Source organism: Bos indicus, chromosome 3, assembly GCF_029378745.1.
Source record: "Bos indicus isolate NIAB-ARS_2022 breed Sahiwal x Tharparkar chromosome 3, NIAB-ARS_B.indTharparkar_mat_pri_1.0, whole genome shotgun sequence".
Taxonomy (NCBI): Eukaryota; Metazoa; Chordata; class Mammalia; order Artiodactyla; family Bovidae; genus Bos; species Bos indicus.
Window position 1 is genome coordinate 26,393,524 of NC_091762.1, and position 15,772 is coordinate 26,409,295.

Consider the following 15,772-nt stretch of genomic DNA (forward strand, 5'->3'; position numbering starts at 1 on the left):
CAGTGTCAGGGGCCCCAAGGTGAACTCCATCTCGAGTGACAGACTCTCACTTTGTCATCTGCGCTCACAGCGTTCTGAGACCCCTCGGCATGAACCCCCTCCATGAAAGATCCCACCAGGGATGACCCAGCCTCTGTCTGAGCATCAGCCACACAGGAGGAGCTCCCAGCCTCCCGCTTCCTGGTACAGACCTGCCACTCTGAGCCATTCCTATCTGTTCTTGGGTGGAGACGCACTCTCCCCCCGGAGCGCTCCCTCTGCAGAGTCAGAAGAGATGTGTGTGAAGCAGGGGGCCTGGGAAGCCTTTCCTTCCCACTCTCTCCCCTGGGTCAAGGCTTGGCAAGGTGGCTCTGTGTGAGCCAGACCTCCCTGGCTGGGATGAGCAGCCTCTTGCCTGCAGGCACTTCTGCAGAGCAGCGCTGTTTCCTCATACCTGAGCTGTGCAAGGCAGCACCGACCACTCCCGGCTGAACCCACTATTTAAGGCCAGTGCACCCCAGCTGGCTGTGAGTCACGGCACTAGGAGGGCAGTGGCAGCTCCACTCACCCCAGCTTCCAGCGCCCTGCAGGAAGGGACCCTTCCCCCGCCATGGCTTCCCTGGGGCAGGTCATCTTCTGGAGGTAGTGCTCTCTTCTCTCTCTTTACAGGTGCAGAGAACCGGGGTGAGGTCTTCCGGGGCTGCTGAAGACTGCTGGGCCATCCCATAGGTCCCCACCGGTACCCTTATCTGATCCAGCATTGGGCTGGCATGAGCCTGGCCAGATAAGAGCTTAAGAGAATTGGATTTAACATCACACCCGGGCCACTCAAAGCCCCCATTCAGGGTCAGATTGGTTTTCTGCCATGGAGGGAGGGCTGGCACCTGACGGCTCTAGACCAAGGAGTGTGGTGCCAGGCTGGGACAGTAAGGCTCTTGTGGGGGCGCTAAGTAGGATGGCATGGGGCTGCTTGTTGGGGTGGGAGGGAATCTATGACTGATGATGGCTGGGGTGCAGGGGGGGACCCTCTATAAGCCCCCAGGATGAAGGAGGTGAGCATGCTTTGACTTTTCTGTGGGTGTGACTTCTCAGTACTGCTGAGTAATTCACACCAACATCCTTCCTCCACTCCGGCTCCAGGGTGGGGTCCCTAGTTTTCCTGGGGGCTCCTTGGAGAGGAGACCCCTGCTGCTGCTGCTGAGAAAACAAACATTTGTGAAAGGCCAGAGTCAGCCCACCCTAGGGCCTGGGATGGGACAGGGGAAGGACATAAAGCAACAGCAGCAAGAGGAGCTTGTGACCCTGGAAACTGCAGTTGGGCAGGTCCATCAGCAGAGCTGAGAGGATGGAGGAGGAGGATTGATAGAATGAGCCCAGCTGCCCAGAGATGAAGGAAGCCCCATCTCTTACCTCCTGCTCCTCTCACAGAGCTCCCTTTAGTTGCCTGTTTATCCATCAGGCCGTTGCTTACCTTTCCAGAAGGAAAGAGATGGAAAGTGAAGGAAGAGTTTTCCTGAAACAGTTGGTGATTCACCTTTGGTCACAACTTGTGACGATGTTTAAGAGGACTGGTGGATGTTGGTTCTAGGGGTTGTTTGTGTCTTTTCCAGTGAAAGGAAAAGCAGAGAGGGAGGGAGGAAGTGTTAACTTCAGATTAACAGTGAAGTTTCTGAAAAGACTGAGAGAATGTTACTTCTTAGAGGCAGCCTAAAAAACTCCCTCACAGGTGTCCTCCTGAAGCCGCCAGTCCTGAGTCAGGGCCTGGGGGCGCTCAGGGTGGCCGCATGGCTATTGGGCCGCGTTCCCCTTCCTGTGTCTGCGAGGACACCCTGCTCCCTTCCATTTGGACTTTTCTGCCCCCAGTGAGGATGTCCCAAGAAGCACTTACGTCAGAGGACCTAGCGTTTTGCCAGTACCTTCTTTCTCTGTGCCCTGGGCGAGGTGCCTCACCGTGGCCTCCTGTAATCCTCATCACAGCCTGTGAGGGTTCATGATCACCTCAGAGGGGTTAAGTCATGTTCTCAAGGCCACAGAGCCTGGGAGGGGCAGGGCCGCGTTGGAATCCACCCTACCCGACTCCGAAACCCAAGTTCTGTCCCCAGTGTCACGCTTGACTCCACTCCCTGCCCAGTGCCCCACTTCCTACCTCTCCCTCCCACCCCCACCCCCCCTTCCTAGCTTCCACTGAAACACTCCTCATGCAACAAGTGGGTCTGTTGTTCCCAGGAAGGATGTGTGGGCTTTCTAATAATACATTACAACCAGCCTGACTGGTTTTTCAGGAGGATTAGCAGGAGGTGGGTGTTCAAAATGCAGATCCCACCCTTCAGAGACCCACTGGAATCCACAGAGGCTCCTCTTGTTGACCCCAGCATGCCTTGGCAGTTCTTTGTGCTCTTCAGTTGCAGAAGCAGTGAGGAGCCAGCGGGGTGGCTGAATCTGTGCAAACAGGTCCCTGGGAAGAGGGTCGATGGCAGGCTGGGTGGGGAGCAGGGGTCTGGAGGGCTCTGCCCTCTTTCTTTGCCATAATTTCCTTAATTCATACTCACAGCTTTACTGAGATTGGTGGTATGGGAGAGTTCATGAGAGGATCTGCCATCCTCTGTGGACCCAGTGGATTATTTCCTTAAATAATTACCAGAGAGCTTACTACCTTCAAAACTCATGCTCAGGATGCAGGGGGATGGAATGCTGGCGTGCAGGTTCTACTGGGCCTGACCTCCATGGGACATTTAGAAGCTCTGTGGTCAGAATTCTCTTCCCCCTTTCCCTTCACAGTCATCAGTGGGAGCAGACCTCACCCAAGGAACATTTTGTTTCAGCTTTTTTAAAGTAAAGTATAATCCATGTACAATATTACATGTTACAGATGCACAATATGGTGACTCACAATTTTTAAAGATTATATATGAGCTTCCCTGGTAGCTCAAATGGTAAAGACTCTGCCCACAATGTGGGAGATCCCAGTTCAGATCCTGAGTCAGGAAGATCCCCGGGAGAAAAGAATGGCAACCCACTCCAATATTCTTGCCTGGAGAATCCCATGGACAGAGGAGCCTGGTGGGCTACAGTCCATGGGGTTGCAAAGAATCAGACATGACTGAGCAACTTATACACACACACACACACACTCACACTCAATTTATAGTTACTATAAAATATTGCATATATTCTCCATGTGGTACAATATACCCTTGTGGTTTATTCATTTTGTACATGATAGTTTGCACCTCTTAGGATCCGATCCCTCTATTTCCCCTCCTCTGTACCCTCTCCCTATTGGTAACCCCTAGTTTGTTCTCTAGATCTGTGAGTCTGACTCTTCATTTTATTCACTAGTTCATTGTATGTTTTAGATCCCACACATAAGTGGTATCATACACTATTTGTTTTTCTCTGTCTGACTTACTTCGCTTAGCATAATGTCCTATAGGTCCGTCCTTGTTGCTGCATATGGCAAAAGCGTCATTCTTTGCTATTGCTGAGTAGTACGCCATCGTATCTGAACACCACACCTCCTTTATCCGTTCATCTATAGATGGACATTTCGGTTCTTCCCATGTCTTGGCTATTGTGAATAGGGCTGCTACAAACACAGGGGTGCATGTATCTTTTTGAATTACAGTTTTGTCCAGATACGCCCAGGAGTGGGATTGCTCGATCATACAGCTGCTTTATTTTTAGTTTCTTGAGGAACCTCCATACTGTTTTCCATGGTGGTTTCACCAATTTACATTTCCATCAACAATGTAGGAGGTTTCCCTTTTTCTCCACATCCTCTCTGGCACTTGTTATGTGTAGACTTTTTAAAAATGGCCATTCTGACCAGTGTGAAGTGGTACCTCATTGTAGTTTTGATTTGCATTTCTCTAATAATTAGTGATGTTGATCATCTTTTTATGTGCCTATTGGCCATCTGTATATCTTCTTTGGAGAAATATCTGTTTAGTTCTGCCTATTTTTCAATTGGATTGCCTGTTTTTTTGATGTTGAATTGTATGAGCTGTTTATATATGTTAAATAGTAATCCCTTATCCATCATATCATTTGCAAATATTTTCTCCAATTCAGTAGACTGTCTTTTAATTTTGCCGATGGTTTCCTTTGCTATGCAAAAGCTTTTAAATTTATTTAGGTCCCATTTGTTTACTTTTGCTTTTATTTCCTTTGCTTTAGGAGACAGATCTAAAAAAATATTGTTGCAATGTATTTTAAAAGGTGTTCTGCCTATATTTTCCTCTAGAAGTTGTATAGTATTTGGTCTTACATTTAGGTCTTTAATTCAATTTATTTTTGGGTATGGTATTAGAGAATGCTCTAATTTCATTCTTTGACATGCAGCTGTACAGTTTTTCCAGGACCACTTATTGAAGAGATTGTCTTTTCTCCATTGTATATTCTTAGCTCTTTGTTGCTGGTTAATTGACCATAAGTTCAACCCATGGCAGAGAAGGCAATGGCACCCCACTCCAGTACTCTTGCCTGGAAAATCCCATGGACGGAGGAGCCTGGTAGGCTGTAGTCCATGGGGTCGCACAGAGTCGGACATGACTGAAGCAACTTAGCAGCAGCAGCAGCAGCAACCCATGGTGGGTCTTCACTGGAGGCTCAACAGTAAAGAATCTGCCTGCAATGCAGGAGACATGTAGGAGTTCGGGTTCGATCCCTGGGTCAGGAAGATCCCCTGGAGTAGGAAATGTTAACCTGCTCCAGTATTTTTGCTTGGAAAATTCCATGGACAGAGGAGCCTGGTGGGCTACAGTCCATGGGATTGCAAAGAGTCAGACACGATTGAGCACGCATGCACTCCCCTTAGGAATCCATGGGTGAAGTAGTGATCCCTTCTCTAAAGGGCTTACATTCAGTCGACAGTATTAACAGAGCACCTACTATGTGCCAAGCACTGCATGAGGCACTAGGTCAAGGGCAGTTAAAACACTGAAAAGATTTTAGGTTAATGGGAAAGAAAGACTCCCAAACAGACAATTAAAACCTTCTGTTGATAAGCCATGAGACAGTACAGCAGAATGAAACTGGAGCACTTCCCTAACTTAAGAATTTGGGGAAGGTTTCCTGAGCCAGGTGATGGCTGGGCTAAGTGTTGAGGATTGATTAGCACGATCCAGGTGAAGAAGGATGGGAAGGGGCCTCTAGGCAGAGGGGATAGAGCTGGACAGGATAGGAAAAGATGATAGACTAAAGCTCATGAAGCAGTGTGAGGTGTTGGAAAGCTATAAGCTACTCTGTATCATCATCAGAGCCTGAAGTTTGAGGCAGGGAGTGCTGAGATGAGGCTGGAGAGGCTGAGTCAGGTCATGCTGGGCCTTCATCTAGCAGACTCAGCTGGGAATTTGGTGTGGGTGATGAGGAGCCATCGCAGGTCTCTAGCAGGGGAAACTTGGTGGTTTTCATCTTAGGCAGGTTATTCCAGAGGCAGCGTAGAGGATGAATATGAGGACAGATTGGTAGGGAAATAGGTAAGGAAGATAAGGACCTGAAATTGAGAATGGTAACTGAGGTCCAGGGAAAGGAAACCTAGTTAAGATACATTTAGGATTTAAAATTGGTGGTATTTGGTAAATGAATGGAGGACGGTACAGAATAGGAATGGATGGGAAGGTTGAAGCCTGGAATGACCCCCCATGTTCCTGCATTAGGTACAGTGAGGTGGGAAACAGAGACAAGAGATGAGAATTAGTTAACTTTGGCCCGTGTTGAATTTAAGGTTCCCCTGGGAACCTTAGCTCACCTCTAGATGGTGATGCTCAGTGGACAGTGGAAGCCTTGTGGCTGAAACTGGGAGAATTCAGGGCTGGAGATGTCAGTGTGAGATTCAGAAGTAGGAGGCAGAGAGTAGTCACCTGGAATGTCTTCTAAAGAGAGCCCGTAGAAGAATAGGAGCCAGGGGCTGGGCATGGGAAGCTGAAGAACACCCGTGTTTAAGGGAAGGCAGAGGAAGGTGAGTCAGAAAGAGATGGGAGCAAATGGTGAGAGAGGCAGGATAAAGACCAGGATTGAGGACCTCGTGGATGTCAACAGAGCAGTTTCATGGAGCACCCAGGGTGGTGGTGGTGTCACACAGGCCTGGTGCTGGTGGGGAGATCCAGTCCAGACAAGAATATGGCCTACACTTAGCAGCAGCAGCAGCAGCATTTAGCAGAACTCATGTGGGTTTGTGCAGAAAATGAGGAGGACACACTGCCAAGCAGCTCCTGAGTCCAAATGAGACCAGAAAGAGGCAAGGATCCTTTGAGTCTAGTTTCGTGGGTGCATTGAGCATGAGCAGTGAAGAGAGAAGATCAAATAGCTGTAGCATCTGATTGCTCTCCTTCCAGAAAGCAGAGACGCAAGCTGAAGTCCAAGTGAGGCCCAGTTAGCATGGATTTCAAATTGTCACTCTGCTCCCCCTTCTTCCCTCCTCTCCCCCATCCCTTCCTTCTCTTCTTCCTCCCACCCTGTCTTCCTTCCTTCCTTCTCCCTGGAACCGTCATCTATCCCCTTCTGTCTCTTCTATCTGAAGGGAGTTCTTTGAAGCATCTAAGATTGGGGAAAATCACCAGCCTCGATGGGATTGATGAAGACAAGTCAAAGGAAGGAGGACACGTCAAAGACATGTCTTTCTCCCAGAGGAAGGTGGAAGAAACAGAGAAGGAGGGAGGCTAGAACAAGGAGGCTCAGGGAACTTTGTTCCGAAAGCTTGGTTCCCCATTCCCCACAAGTTTTCAAGCTGGTGGCTGGCTCAGACATACCAGACTTTGATGGCCAGACAAAATAGTGCTTGGCAACATAACAAGTTTGCCTACTGAGAAAATCTTACCAAGGCTTGGACTGGGGAGGATGTCATCACAGGCCATGATGACACTTGAAACCCATCAAGATATGAAAAGAGGGGCCCAAGTTTCAGACCCTCTGAGCCTAAAAAACCTGAGACTTCGGGGCCCTGAGGGCCCATCCTCTTGAGCTAAATAGAGAGTTGGAAGAAGAGATAAACTGCACATTGAAGATTTAAACAGGAGGTGCCTGTGTTCCCGCCCACACCAGATGTAGGTTTTCTCTTGATCGTGTGGCTCTAGCCCCATCTCCACCTGCTACAAGGCTACCCCTTCCTTTCAGCATTCAGCTCAAGTGCCACTGCCACTGTGATGTCTTCCTGGACTTTTCTTGTTGTTGTTCAGTCGCTCAGTCATGTCTTTGCAACCCCATGGACTGCAGCACGCCAGGCTTCCCTGTCCTTCACCATCTTCCAGAGTTTGCTTTCCCAGGCCTTTCTGCTGCTGCTGCTGCTAAGTCGCTTCAGTCGTGTCCAACTCTGTGCGACCCCATAGATGGCAGCCCACCAGGCTCCCCCGTGCCTGGGATTCTCCAGGCAAGAACACTGGAGTGGGTTGCCATTTCCTTCTCCAATGCATGAAAGTGAAAAGTGAAAGTGAAGTCGCACAGTCGTGTCCGACTCTTCGCGACCCCATGGACTGCAGCTCACCAGGCTCCTCCATCCATGGGATTTTCCAGGCAAGAGTACTGGAGTGGGGTGCCATTGCCTTCTCAGTTGCAATTAATTGTTCCTTATATGTTCGTGGTCGGCCGTGTTGATAAATGTCTGTTCCTGTGCCCATTTCCTTCCCTCTGTGGGGTTGGCTTCTCAAGGGCCTGGCCTTTGTCTTGTCTCTTGCTGTAGGGAGGCAGTGTAGCTCCACGGCTATCCCTCTAGGCTCTGGGATCACACTGCCTGGGTTCAAATCTATGTGCCACCTTGAGTTCTGTGGGCCTCAATTTACCTACCTATGAAATGGGCTGATAATAGAACCTAACTCTTAGAGTTGTGTGAGTGACAGGTGACAGTTCTGTGCCTGGCACATCCTAAGAGCTATTGCTAGTCTTTATCTGCAAATCCCCCTACAGTGCTGATACATGGCTATGACATATGCATTCTCGCATACTTTGGATAAGTTGCTACTGGGGTTTCTTAAAGACAGGCCACTCTAACAACACTCTGGGAATATTCAGAGTTTTTCAGCTTCTTGTCTTGAAAAAAAAAGCCCACCCTACTTCTGTTATCTATGAGTCTGAGACAATTCTTCTGCAAACCTGAGGATGGCCAGGGTTTAGAATAACTGCCTGGCTCTGCCAGTATCGAGCATTAAGGTGGCCGAGGTGAGCCTGGAAGGTCCTTGTGTGCACACAGTGTCTAAGTCTTCCCATGAGGCACTGCTCAGGGATTGAGCCACAACCTTCATTGGGCCACTGGAGCTCCAGAGCTATGACCAAGCACCAGATAATGGTTAATTAACTAAACCACCCCATACTCCTAATTATCTCCATTTCAAAGATGCAAATGTTGACTCCAGATGACTGCACAATGTCCCCCTGGTCAGCCAATGACAGAACCAAAAAGTTCCTACCTAGACCTCTATACTGACTTTGATTAGAAAATTATCTCTGTAGTCAGTTCTGCCTCATCTCCTGCCACTAGAAGAAGAACTCAGCTCATCACCCTCAAAACTCCTCAGAGACCAGAGACCACCAGGGCACTAGAGTTCTCAACCAGCCGAGGAGGGGGCTGGGCCCATAATAGCCTGGGGCCTGTGGTTTATCACCCCTGGGTCTGTGTTCTTCCAGGCGGCTACTCTAGATGAGCGAGTGCAGGAGTAAGAAGGGGTTGAAACTTGGTAAAAATTATATCCTTTCAGAGCCTGAAAATTTAGAAAGTCAGTACACCCCCTCATTTTATTGCTGGGATAATAAAAATAAACTGGCAACTTGCCTAAAGGTTGTGCAGTTAAAAATGGGTAGAAGGATGCTCTTTCAATGATTCCATATTGCCCCATGACCCTAGCTAAAAACTGTTAGTTCCCAACTGACCACAATCTACCCAAACATCAAGGATCTAAGAGACCAAAGCTCCACCCCTAATTACCTTTGACATAGGAAGAAGTGGAAATAACGTTGGTGCTAGAGTTAGCCTCACCTGTGTTCACATTCCAGCTTTCCTCTAGCTGAGTGACGCCACGTTAAGTTACCTAGCCTCTCTGTGTTTTCATTCCCTCAGTAAATTGGAGTTAATAATAGTATCAACCTCACAGTTGTTGTGAAGACTAAATGAGTTGATACATAAAAAAGAGTTCAGAGCAGCACCTTGTTCACAGTTAGTAGATAGTGCTGTATGTGTTAGACACCCTTATTCAATGATCCCCTCTTATTGTTTTTACAGTATAACAAAGTGACTCAGAGGGAGGCAGAGAAATAACCAGGCCTAAAGTAGCAGCTTGGCCTAAGGGTCCTCTGCATCCAGATTCTTCTGGGATTTCAGTGGACTTGAGATACCTTCTCTATCCTTGCTCTGTGAGATTCGGGAAAGCGCTTGGCTGCCGGGGGTGGGCACTCTCCCTCCACAGTCAGTATGGTTTCTTGACGGGGCAGGGTGCTGCAGGTAAGAAAGCCAGGTTATATTTCTCTTTATGCTGGCTTTCCACAGTCCCCAGCCCTGTGCCTGGAGTGTTTCAGATTTACTATCACATCACTTTCAAATGTATTCCTACCACTCCCAGCACAGCAGTAATGGGAGAAAGGGCCGGCAGTTTCCTCTCTTTCTTTCTCTGCAGATATAGAATGAGAAATTTCATAGAAGAAAAAGCATGAAAGATTGGAGAAACAGAGCATCCATAAAATGCCGGGGTATTGAATTGTCTCTTTTTTGCTTCCTGTCTTGGCTCTTCATTGCGTTCTCCTCTCTCCTCACCTCCCAAAAGGCCATTTCATACCTCTCTCCTCCCCTCAGGCCTCCTGCAAGCCTCCTCCACCCCGCCCTCCGTCCCCAGTCTCAGATGATGATCTTGCTTTATCGTTTACCAAGAAAATGGGAATCATCAGACTTCTGACTCCTCCATCTTTTCACTTCTACAGCTGCCTGCCACACTCACCTGCACCCTTTTTCTCTTCCTCCCCTCCTGGTACCAGAGGACGAGCCCAGCTCCAAGCAAAGGGCAAGGCCTCTGCTGCCTGGATCTGTCTCCTCTCATCTGGCCAGCATCCTCACTTCTCCTCTGCTCCTCCAGTATCCATGTCAGCATGCCACCTGCACATCAGTGTTTCTAGCTTAAAAGAAAAGTCCTGAGAGTCAGCCCTACGACCTTGCCAGCTCCCATCCCCTCTCTTTTCCCTTCAGAGCAAACTTGTTGAAAGATGCTCAAAGTTAGTGATCTTATGATTTGCAGGTGTTATAGAGGCAGTGTCAAGGTGTGGCTACCAGTACAGACTGGACCCTGGCCTGGGAGGCTGGGGTGCAATCCCAGCTCCACCACTTTCCAGCTGTGTGGCCCTGGGCAGGTTCTCTATCCTTTCTGGGCATGAGGTGCTCACTTGTAAAATGGGCATGATATTAGAATCTACACTGTAAGATTGTGAGACATTTCTGAGTTGATGCCTATAAAGCACTTGGCAGAGAGTGTAAACCATGGGTTGTATTACTATTCCCTCCTCAACTTACTCCATTGGGGTTTTGTCCCCACTGTGCTGAGACATCGCTACTGTCAATGTCTCTAGTGACCTCCACATTGCCAAATCTAATGTCAGCTTCTCTGATCTAATCTTGTCTCCACATCAGTATTCAACACACAATGTCTCATGACCTCCTTCTTGAAATACTTCGTTCTGTGCTTTCCACGACACTACCCTCTCCCTCTGCCCCCAAGACACTGGTCCCACCTCCTAGGGTTGTCCTCTGCCTCTCTATGCCTGGCCTGGTGGTAGCTGCTCTCCTCTGCTGCCCTCACAACTCAAAACCACCACACTCTGCCTCCAGGGAACCCACCTCTGGAATGAGGAGGAAGCCTTTCCCTCATTTTATGCATCTGATGATTGACTGTACTCTTTGCAAAAAGCCTTGGGGTACAGGAACAGAATATAAAATTGTGGGGACAATCACCCTTTAGAACTTCAGGGTCAGGATAAAGTCCTATGAGACGAGGGAAGGTTAAGCTGTGTACTACCAAGTGCCCTGTGGGAGGGAGCTTCTTTCAGACCCCAGAGGAGCCTGGATTGGAAGCCTTGAAGCCTGGGGTTAGGTTTCCAGACAGATCCTGGTAGGAAGCCCCATGGCAGGATAGATGTGAAAGAGGAATTATTTCAGCCAAGAAGTTGACCTGTCCAAGGAAGCAGCATCCTATCCTCTTCCTCTGTCTCCACTTTTTTTGATAAGGATCCAAGTCCTGGTGATTCTCTTCACAGCTGAGAGAGAAGTCAGTCGGTGGGAAAGTTGTGATGTTATTCTGATGGCTGTAGGTCAGGGGGTCTTTGTCCAAAGACCTTAACATATGGTCATGGCAATTCACCAAGAGCTATCCAAGTTTGAAGCCCCTGCCACAGCCACCTTTGACGTGGGCCCAGCTCTGTGGACACTTCCCTGTGGAGGGGCTCTGCCTCCTGCCAATTACTCATACCATATCCTCTAGGATGGCATCCAGGGGATGCTGGGGGTGGGCTTGCATATGGCTACTTGCCTAGAGTCTAGGAATAAGGCTGATCTGGGAGTGGGACGGGGAGAGGAAGCAGGACTTCCGAAGGTCCCTTACTTAGAAGTGTTCCCTGCCAAGCCCTGGGGATGCCCTGAAAGTCTCTCCCACAGGCCAGGCACTGCCTGAAGACCTGGACAGAGGAGTTCCTTGGCACCAACAACTGCATGTGTGCATGCCCAGCCACTCAGTTGTGTCTGACTCTTTGTGACCCTATGGGCTATACATAGCCTGCCAGGCTCCTCTGTCCATGGGATTTCTCAGGCAAGAATACTGGAGCGCGTTACCCATTTCCTTCTCCAGAGGCTCTTCCTGATCCAGGGATCAAACCCATGCCTCCTGCAGCACAGGTGAATTCTTTATCACTGAGCTGTGGGGAAAACCCTCAGCAACAACCTTACCCTCTTACCAACAAGTAGCTGAGGGGCTGTTAGGGCAGCATCCTAAGCAAGACTAGAAAGACATTGTCCCATGGACACAGCTCAAAAATGCAAGCTAGATTCTCGGTTAGCCCACAAAATCCATGCACTCCATGCTATAGCAATAACGGTGTGCTTACGGTAGGAATGTTTTCTGCTATTTTCCTTTCTCACTATAAACGTGCCATATTTCTGAAACCTGGAGATTCAACAGGGTTTTGGGGCCCTGCTGAGGAAGCTCATCATCATTTATAAAGAGTGTTGCTAATAGGATCCTGTCAAAAACAATTTAAAGGCAGACGTTAGAAAATAGCCATTGGGTATTAGAATGCTTGTAGACTTGGGGATCTGTGTGGGCAGGCTGATTCTTGGTCTGGATGCGGAGGCAGAAGGGCTGTTAAGGTAAGTGATGGAGCCACTGGGACATGACTGACTAAAGTTCTGGCTGGAAGGTCATCTTCCCCTTGATACCACCTTCCCATCTGGAAAGAATGGAGAGGGGGTGTGTTGGGACTCTCTCAGAAGACACTCTGGTGTTGACTCAAAGCCTAAGGAGTAACTGGTATAATTTTTGTTTGTTTGGGTTGTTTTTTTTTCTTTTTTCTGTGAAACAGTAGGATAACATTTGAGGAATTATTTTAAAAAGGAAACAAAAGATCATCCATAGCTCTATCACTATAGATGACTATTTTCTTTTTTTGTTCTTGCCCTTTGTAAGCCCAACAGTAAATCATTTTTACATAGTAATACAGTGTGTACCCTTTCACATTCTGCTTCTCCCATTGAGCCTTTATGTATTAAAGCTAAATGTTTTAAAGCACTTTTACAGTTAAAAAAAAAATCCTTACACCTTAATACAGCAGCAGTTGTGACTCTATACAATAATGTGCATTTCTGCATGTTTATTGGGTTGGGAAGTGCCATACTGGGCCACCTTCCCAGAAACTCAACCCCAAAGCCTGGCAGGATTCCCACATCTGCTTGTTTCCCATTCTGCTCAATCCATTATCCGGTTACACATGAGCATCCTGGGGTCCAAGCAACGTGTACCATTCAAGCACCTAACACTCTCTACATTAAGTACTTAAAACAGTGGCTCCCAAAGGGAGTTCTGAGGACAACGATATTGCAAAAATTTCCCCACAAGAGGTCTGTAGTCAAACAGATCGAAAGTGCTGAATACTCAGGTTGGGCTACATGCGATTGCCACTCTTCAATTGTTCTTGACCTCTGAAAGAGGGATTTCAAATAGTTCAAACTAACACACACACACACACACACATACTCCTCTGGGGCATTCACCATGCATATTAGCATGTTAAGAGCTTTAGAGGGATTTCCTGGTGGTCCAGTGGTTAAGACTCCCTTCTTCCACTGCAGGGGGCCCAGGTGTCTGCCATGCTGCCAAAAAATAAAAACGCAAACAATAACCAACAGTAAGAGCTTCTGAAAAGTCCTATAAAGAAATCTATTTGATTGTGATTGACTTAACATAATCCTTTTAAAAATAATACTTATTAATATACACCAGGACATGCTTTGGGAAACTGGGGCCTGGAGTAATCGCAAAAGAACACAAAAATGTACACAAATGAGGAAGCCCAGGGCAGCACGGAGGGCTGAGCAAATAAATGCTCAGGAGGGAAAGAGCAGGTGGGCATCTTCCTTCCCGGGACTGCCCACCCATCTTTGAGATCCAAAATCATCCTATTTTCAGCCCTCCTCCTCCGACAGTGATTCTTCTTGAATGACCTCTACTTTTTTCTCCTTAATAAACATGTAGGGAGGATTCATGAAGTGACAGCAATGGCTCACCCCATATTCTTCAAATGACAGATACTAAATAAACACGGGTATTATTTTGACGGCTCTCTCATTATAATAATTAGTTCATCTTTTTAGGATGTTATTATCGTCCCAGTTCATAAGTGATCATCTAATTTGCTTACAACTAGGAGGTGAGTTAAGCTGATCTGTTTGCAGGGAGGAGGCTCTGACCTGGCTATGGTCCCTGGGGGGAGTGCCTCACACGTGCTCTATAAAGAACATGGGCATGTGGCCAGCTTTGACTATCTTGTTCTCCAGGCACCGGAGCCAAATATCCAAGACAGAGACTGGAATTGTCGGCTGGGGTAGATCCAAGTGGCAGACAGTGGCTTAGCCAGGACTAAGTCCTCAGGGTCTCTAATCCCTACCCACCCCCCACTGTCCCACTGTATGGAATTCTTCCCAGGAAGAGCCTCTAATAGACCTGTCCATCATTCACACACTACCACTGGACATCAGTGTGACTGACTCTGGGGAGTGATGGCATTTTGGTCCCTCTGGTCATCTAGCAGAATGTTAGGTGTGGATAGGAATTATCTGATACTCTAGGGAAGCGGGAGGTGAGAGTTGAAAGGTAGGGTGTCACTTCCCTGTGAGAGCCCACAGTTTATATTTAAAGTTCTTAACTGTAGCACAATGAGATTTATTTTTTAATATTTATTTATTGGGCTGTGCTGGGTCTTAGTTGCAGCACATGGGATCTTTGATCGTCACTGTAGCATGTGAGATCACTTGGGACCTAGTTCCCTGACCAGGGATTGAACCTGGGCCCCCTGCATTGGGAGCAAGGAATCTTAGCCACTGGACCACCAAGGAAGTCCCCGTGGTGGCATTTAAATGACATTAAATGGGACCCTAACAGTTTTGTGCCCTACAGTGGAAGGCACTGCCCAGAGGGAGCATACTTACAGAGGAAATTATTGGCCTCTCAAGGGCATTGCTACAAACATGCAATTACCAAGAAAGGACAGAACAAGGTTATTTGATTTCTCATGATGTGAGTGAAAACAAAGCCTTTAACTTCAGCTGACTGAAACAGCAAATACAGATAAGCGTTGAATGGGCCACACCATCTTTCAGATCCTCATGTCTCATTTGTCATCTATCTGTCAAAGTCAAATAATCTTTATAATGTCTGCTGTGAGAGCTCTGAGAGCAGAGGAAAATGGAAGGGGCGGAGTGTTGCTGTTTCTCTTCAGCTGTACAGTAGATGGGAAAAGATGGATTTAGAATCAGGGGAGCCTGACTTGACCTTCCTTTCCAAATTTATCCTGTGTGGTCCTGTGCCAGTCACTTCATTTTTATTAAGGACAATAAATGGGCCTCCCAGAACCACCTTGAGGATCAAAGGTGATAAGGTACAAAAGATGGTCATGACAGTGACGCTGAAGGCAACACGTAGCTCTCTTGCATTACCTGACACGTCTACATCTTTCATCGAGAAACTGCCTTGCTCGTTGGAAGAAGATAACCTTTAAAAAAAACCAAGACCCATATGCCTATTTTAAAAAAGTTTATTTGTTTATTTTTTGGTTGTGCCGTGTATTTGTTGCCACGTGGGCTTTTCTCTGGTTGTGGCGCGCGGGGGCTGCCCTCTAGTTGCCAGCTTCTCACTGCAGTGGCTTCTCTCACTGAGGAGCACAGGCTCTAGGGCACGTGGGCTTCAGCAGCGGCGGCTCCAGGGCTCTAGAGCACAGGCTCTGTAGTTGTGGCACATGGGCTTAGTTGCTCCTCGGCGTGTGCGATCTTCTCAGATCAGGGGTCGAACCCGTGTTTCCTGCATTGGCAGGCAGATTCTTTAGCACTGAGTCAGCAGGGAAGCCCCCATACACCCTTTAAAACAGGCAGAAATGTGAAAAAGCAATGGTCCTTTATTTCCCACTGCTCATTTCCCCTTTGGTTTCAGCTTCCGGAGAGTCTATGTCAGGGAGATAGCCTGACAATTTGGATCTCTCAGCCAAGGAGTTATGTCAACTGTGGAATTTTTTTTATAGGTCGTCTACTTTGTAGCTGGCACCATAGATCCTAGAGCTGTAGTAA

The 15,772-nt window shown here is 47.8% G+C and overlaps 1 protein-coding gene and 1 long non-coding RNA gene across 6 annotated transcripts in view; one reads left to right on the plus strand and one right to left on the minus strand.

The window, feature by feature from the left end:
• The first annotated feature begins 514 nt into the window (after positions 1 to 514).
• Positions 515 to 15,772, plus strand: part of VTCN1 (V-set domain containing T cell activation inhibitor 1) — a 68,809-nt gene continuing 53,551 nt past the window's right edge. For all 4 annotated transcript variants that reach the window (XR_011565721.1, XM_070785839.1, XM_070785840.1 and 1 more), the window contains exon 1: positions 515 to 621. Coding sequence is in view for 3 of the 4 variants with exons in the window: in XM_070785839.1 (XP_070641940.1) it covers positions 590 to 621 (32 nt within the window). In the remaining variant the exon portion in view is untranslated. The remainder of the gene's footprint in view (positions 622 to 15,772) is intronic.
• LOC139182153 (uncharacterized) overlaps positions 15,231 to 15,772 on the minus strand; it is a 46,774-nt gene continuing 46,232 nt past the window's right edge. For both annotated transcript variants that reach the window (XR_011565723.1, XR_011565722.1), the window contains one exon: positions 15,231 to 15,509. This is a non-coding gene — a long non-coding RNA (uncharacterized lncRNA). The remainder of the gene's footprint in view (positions 15,510 to 15,772) is intronic.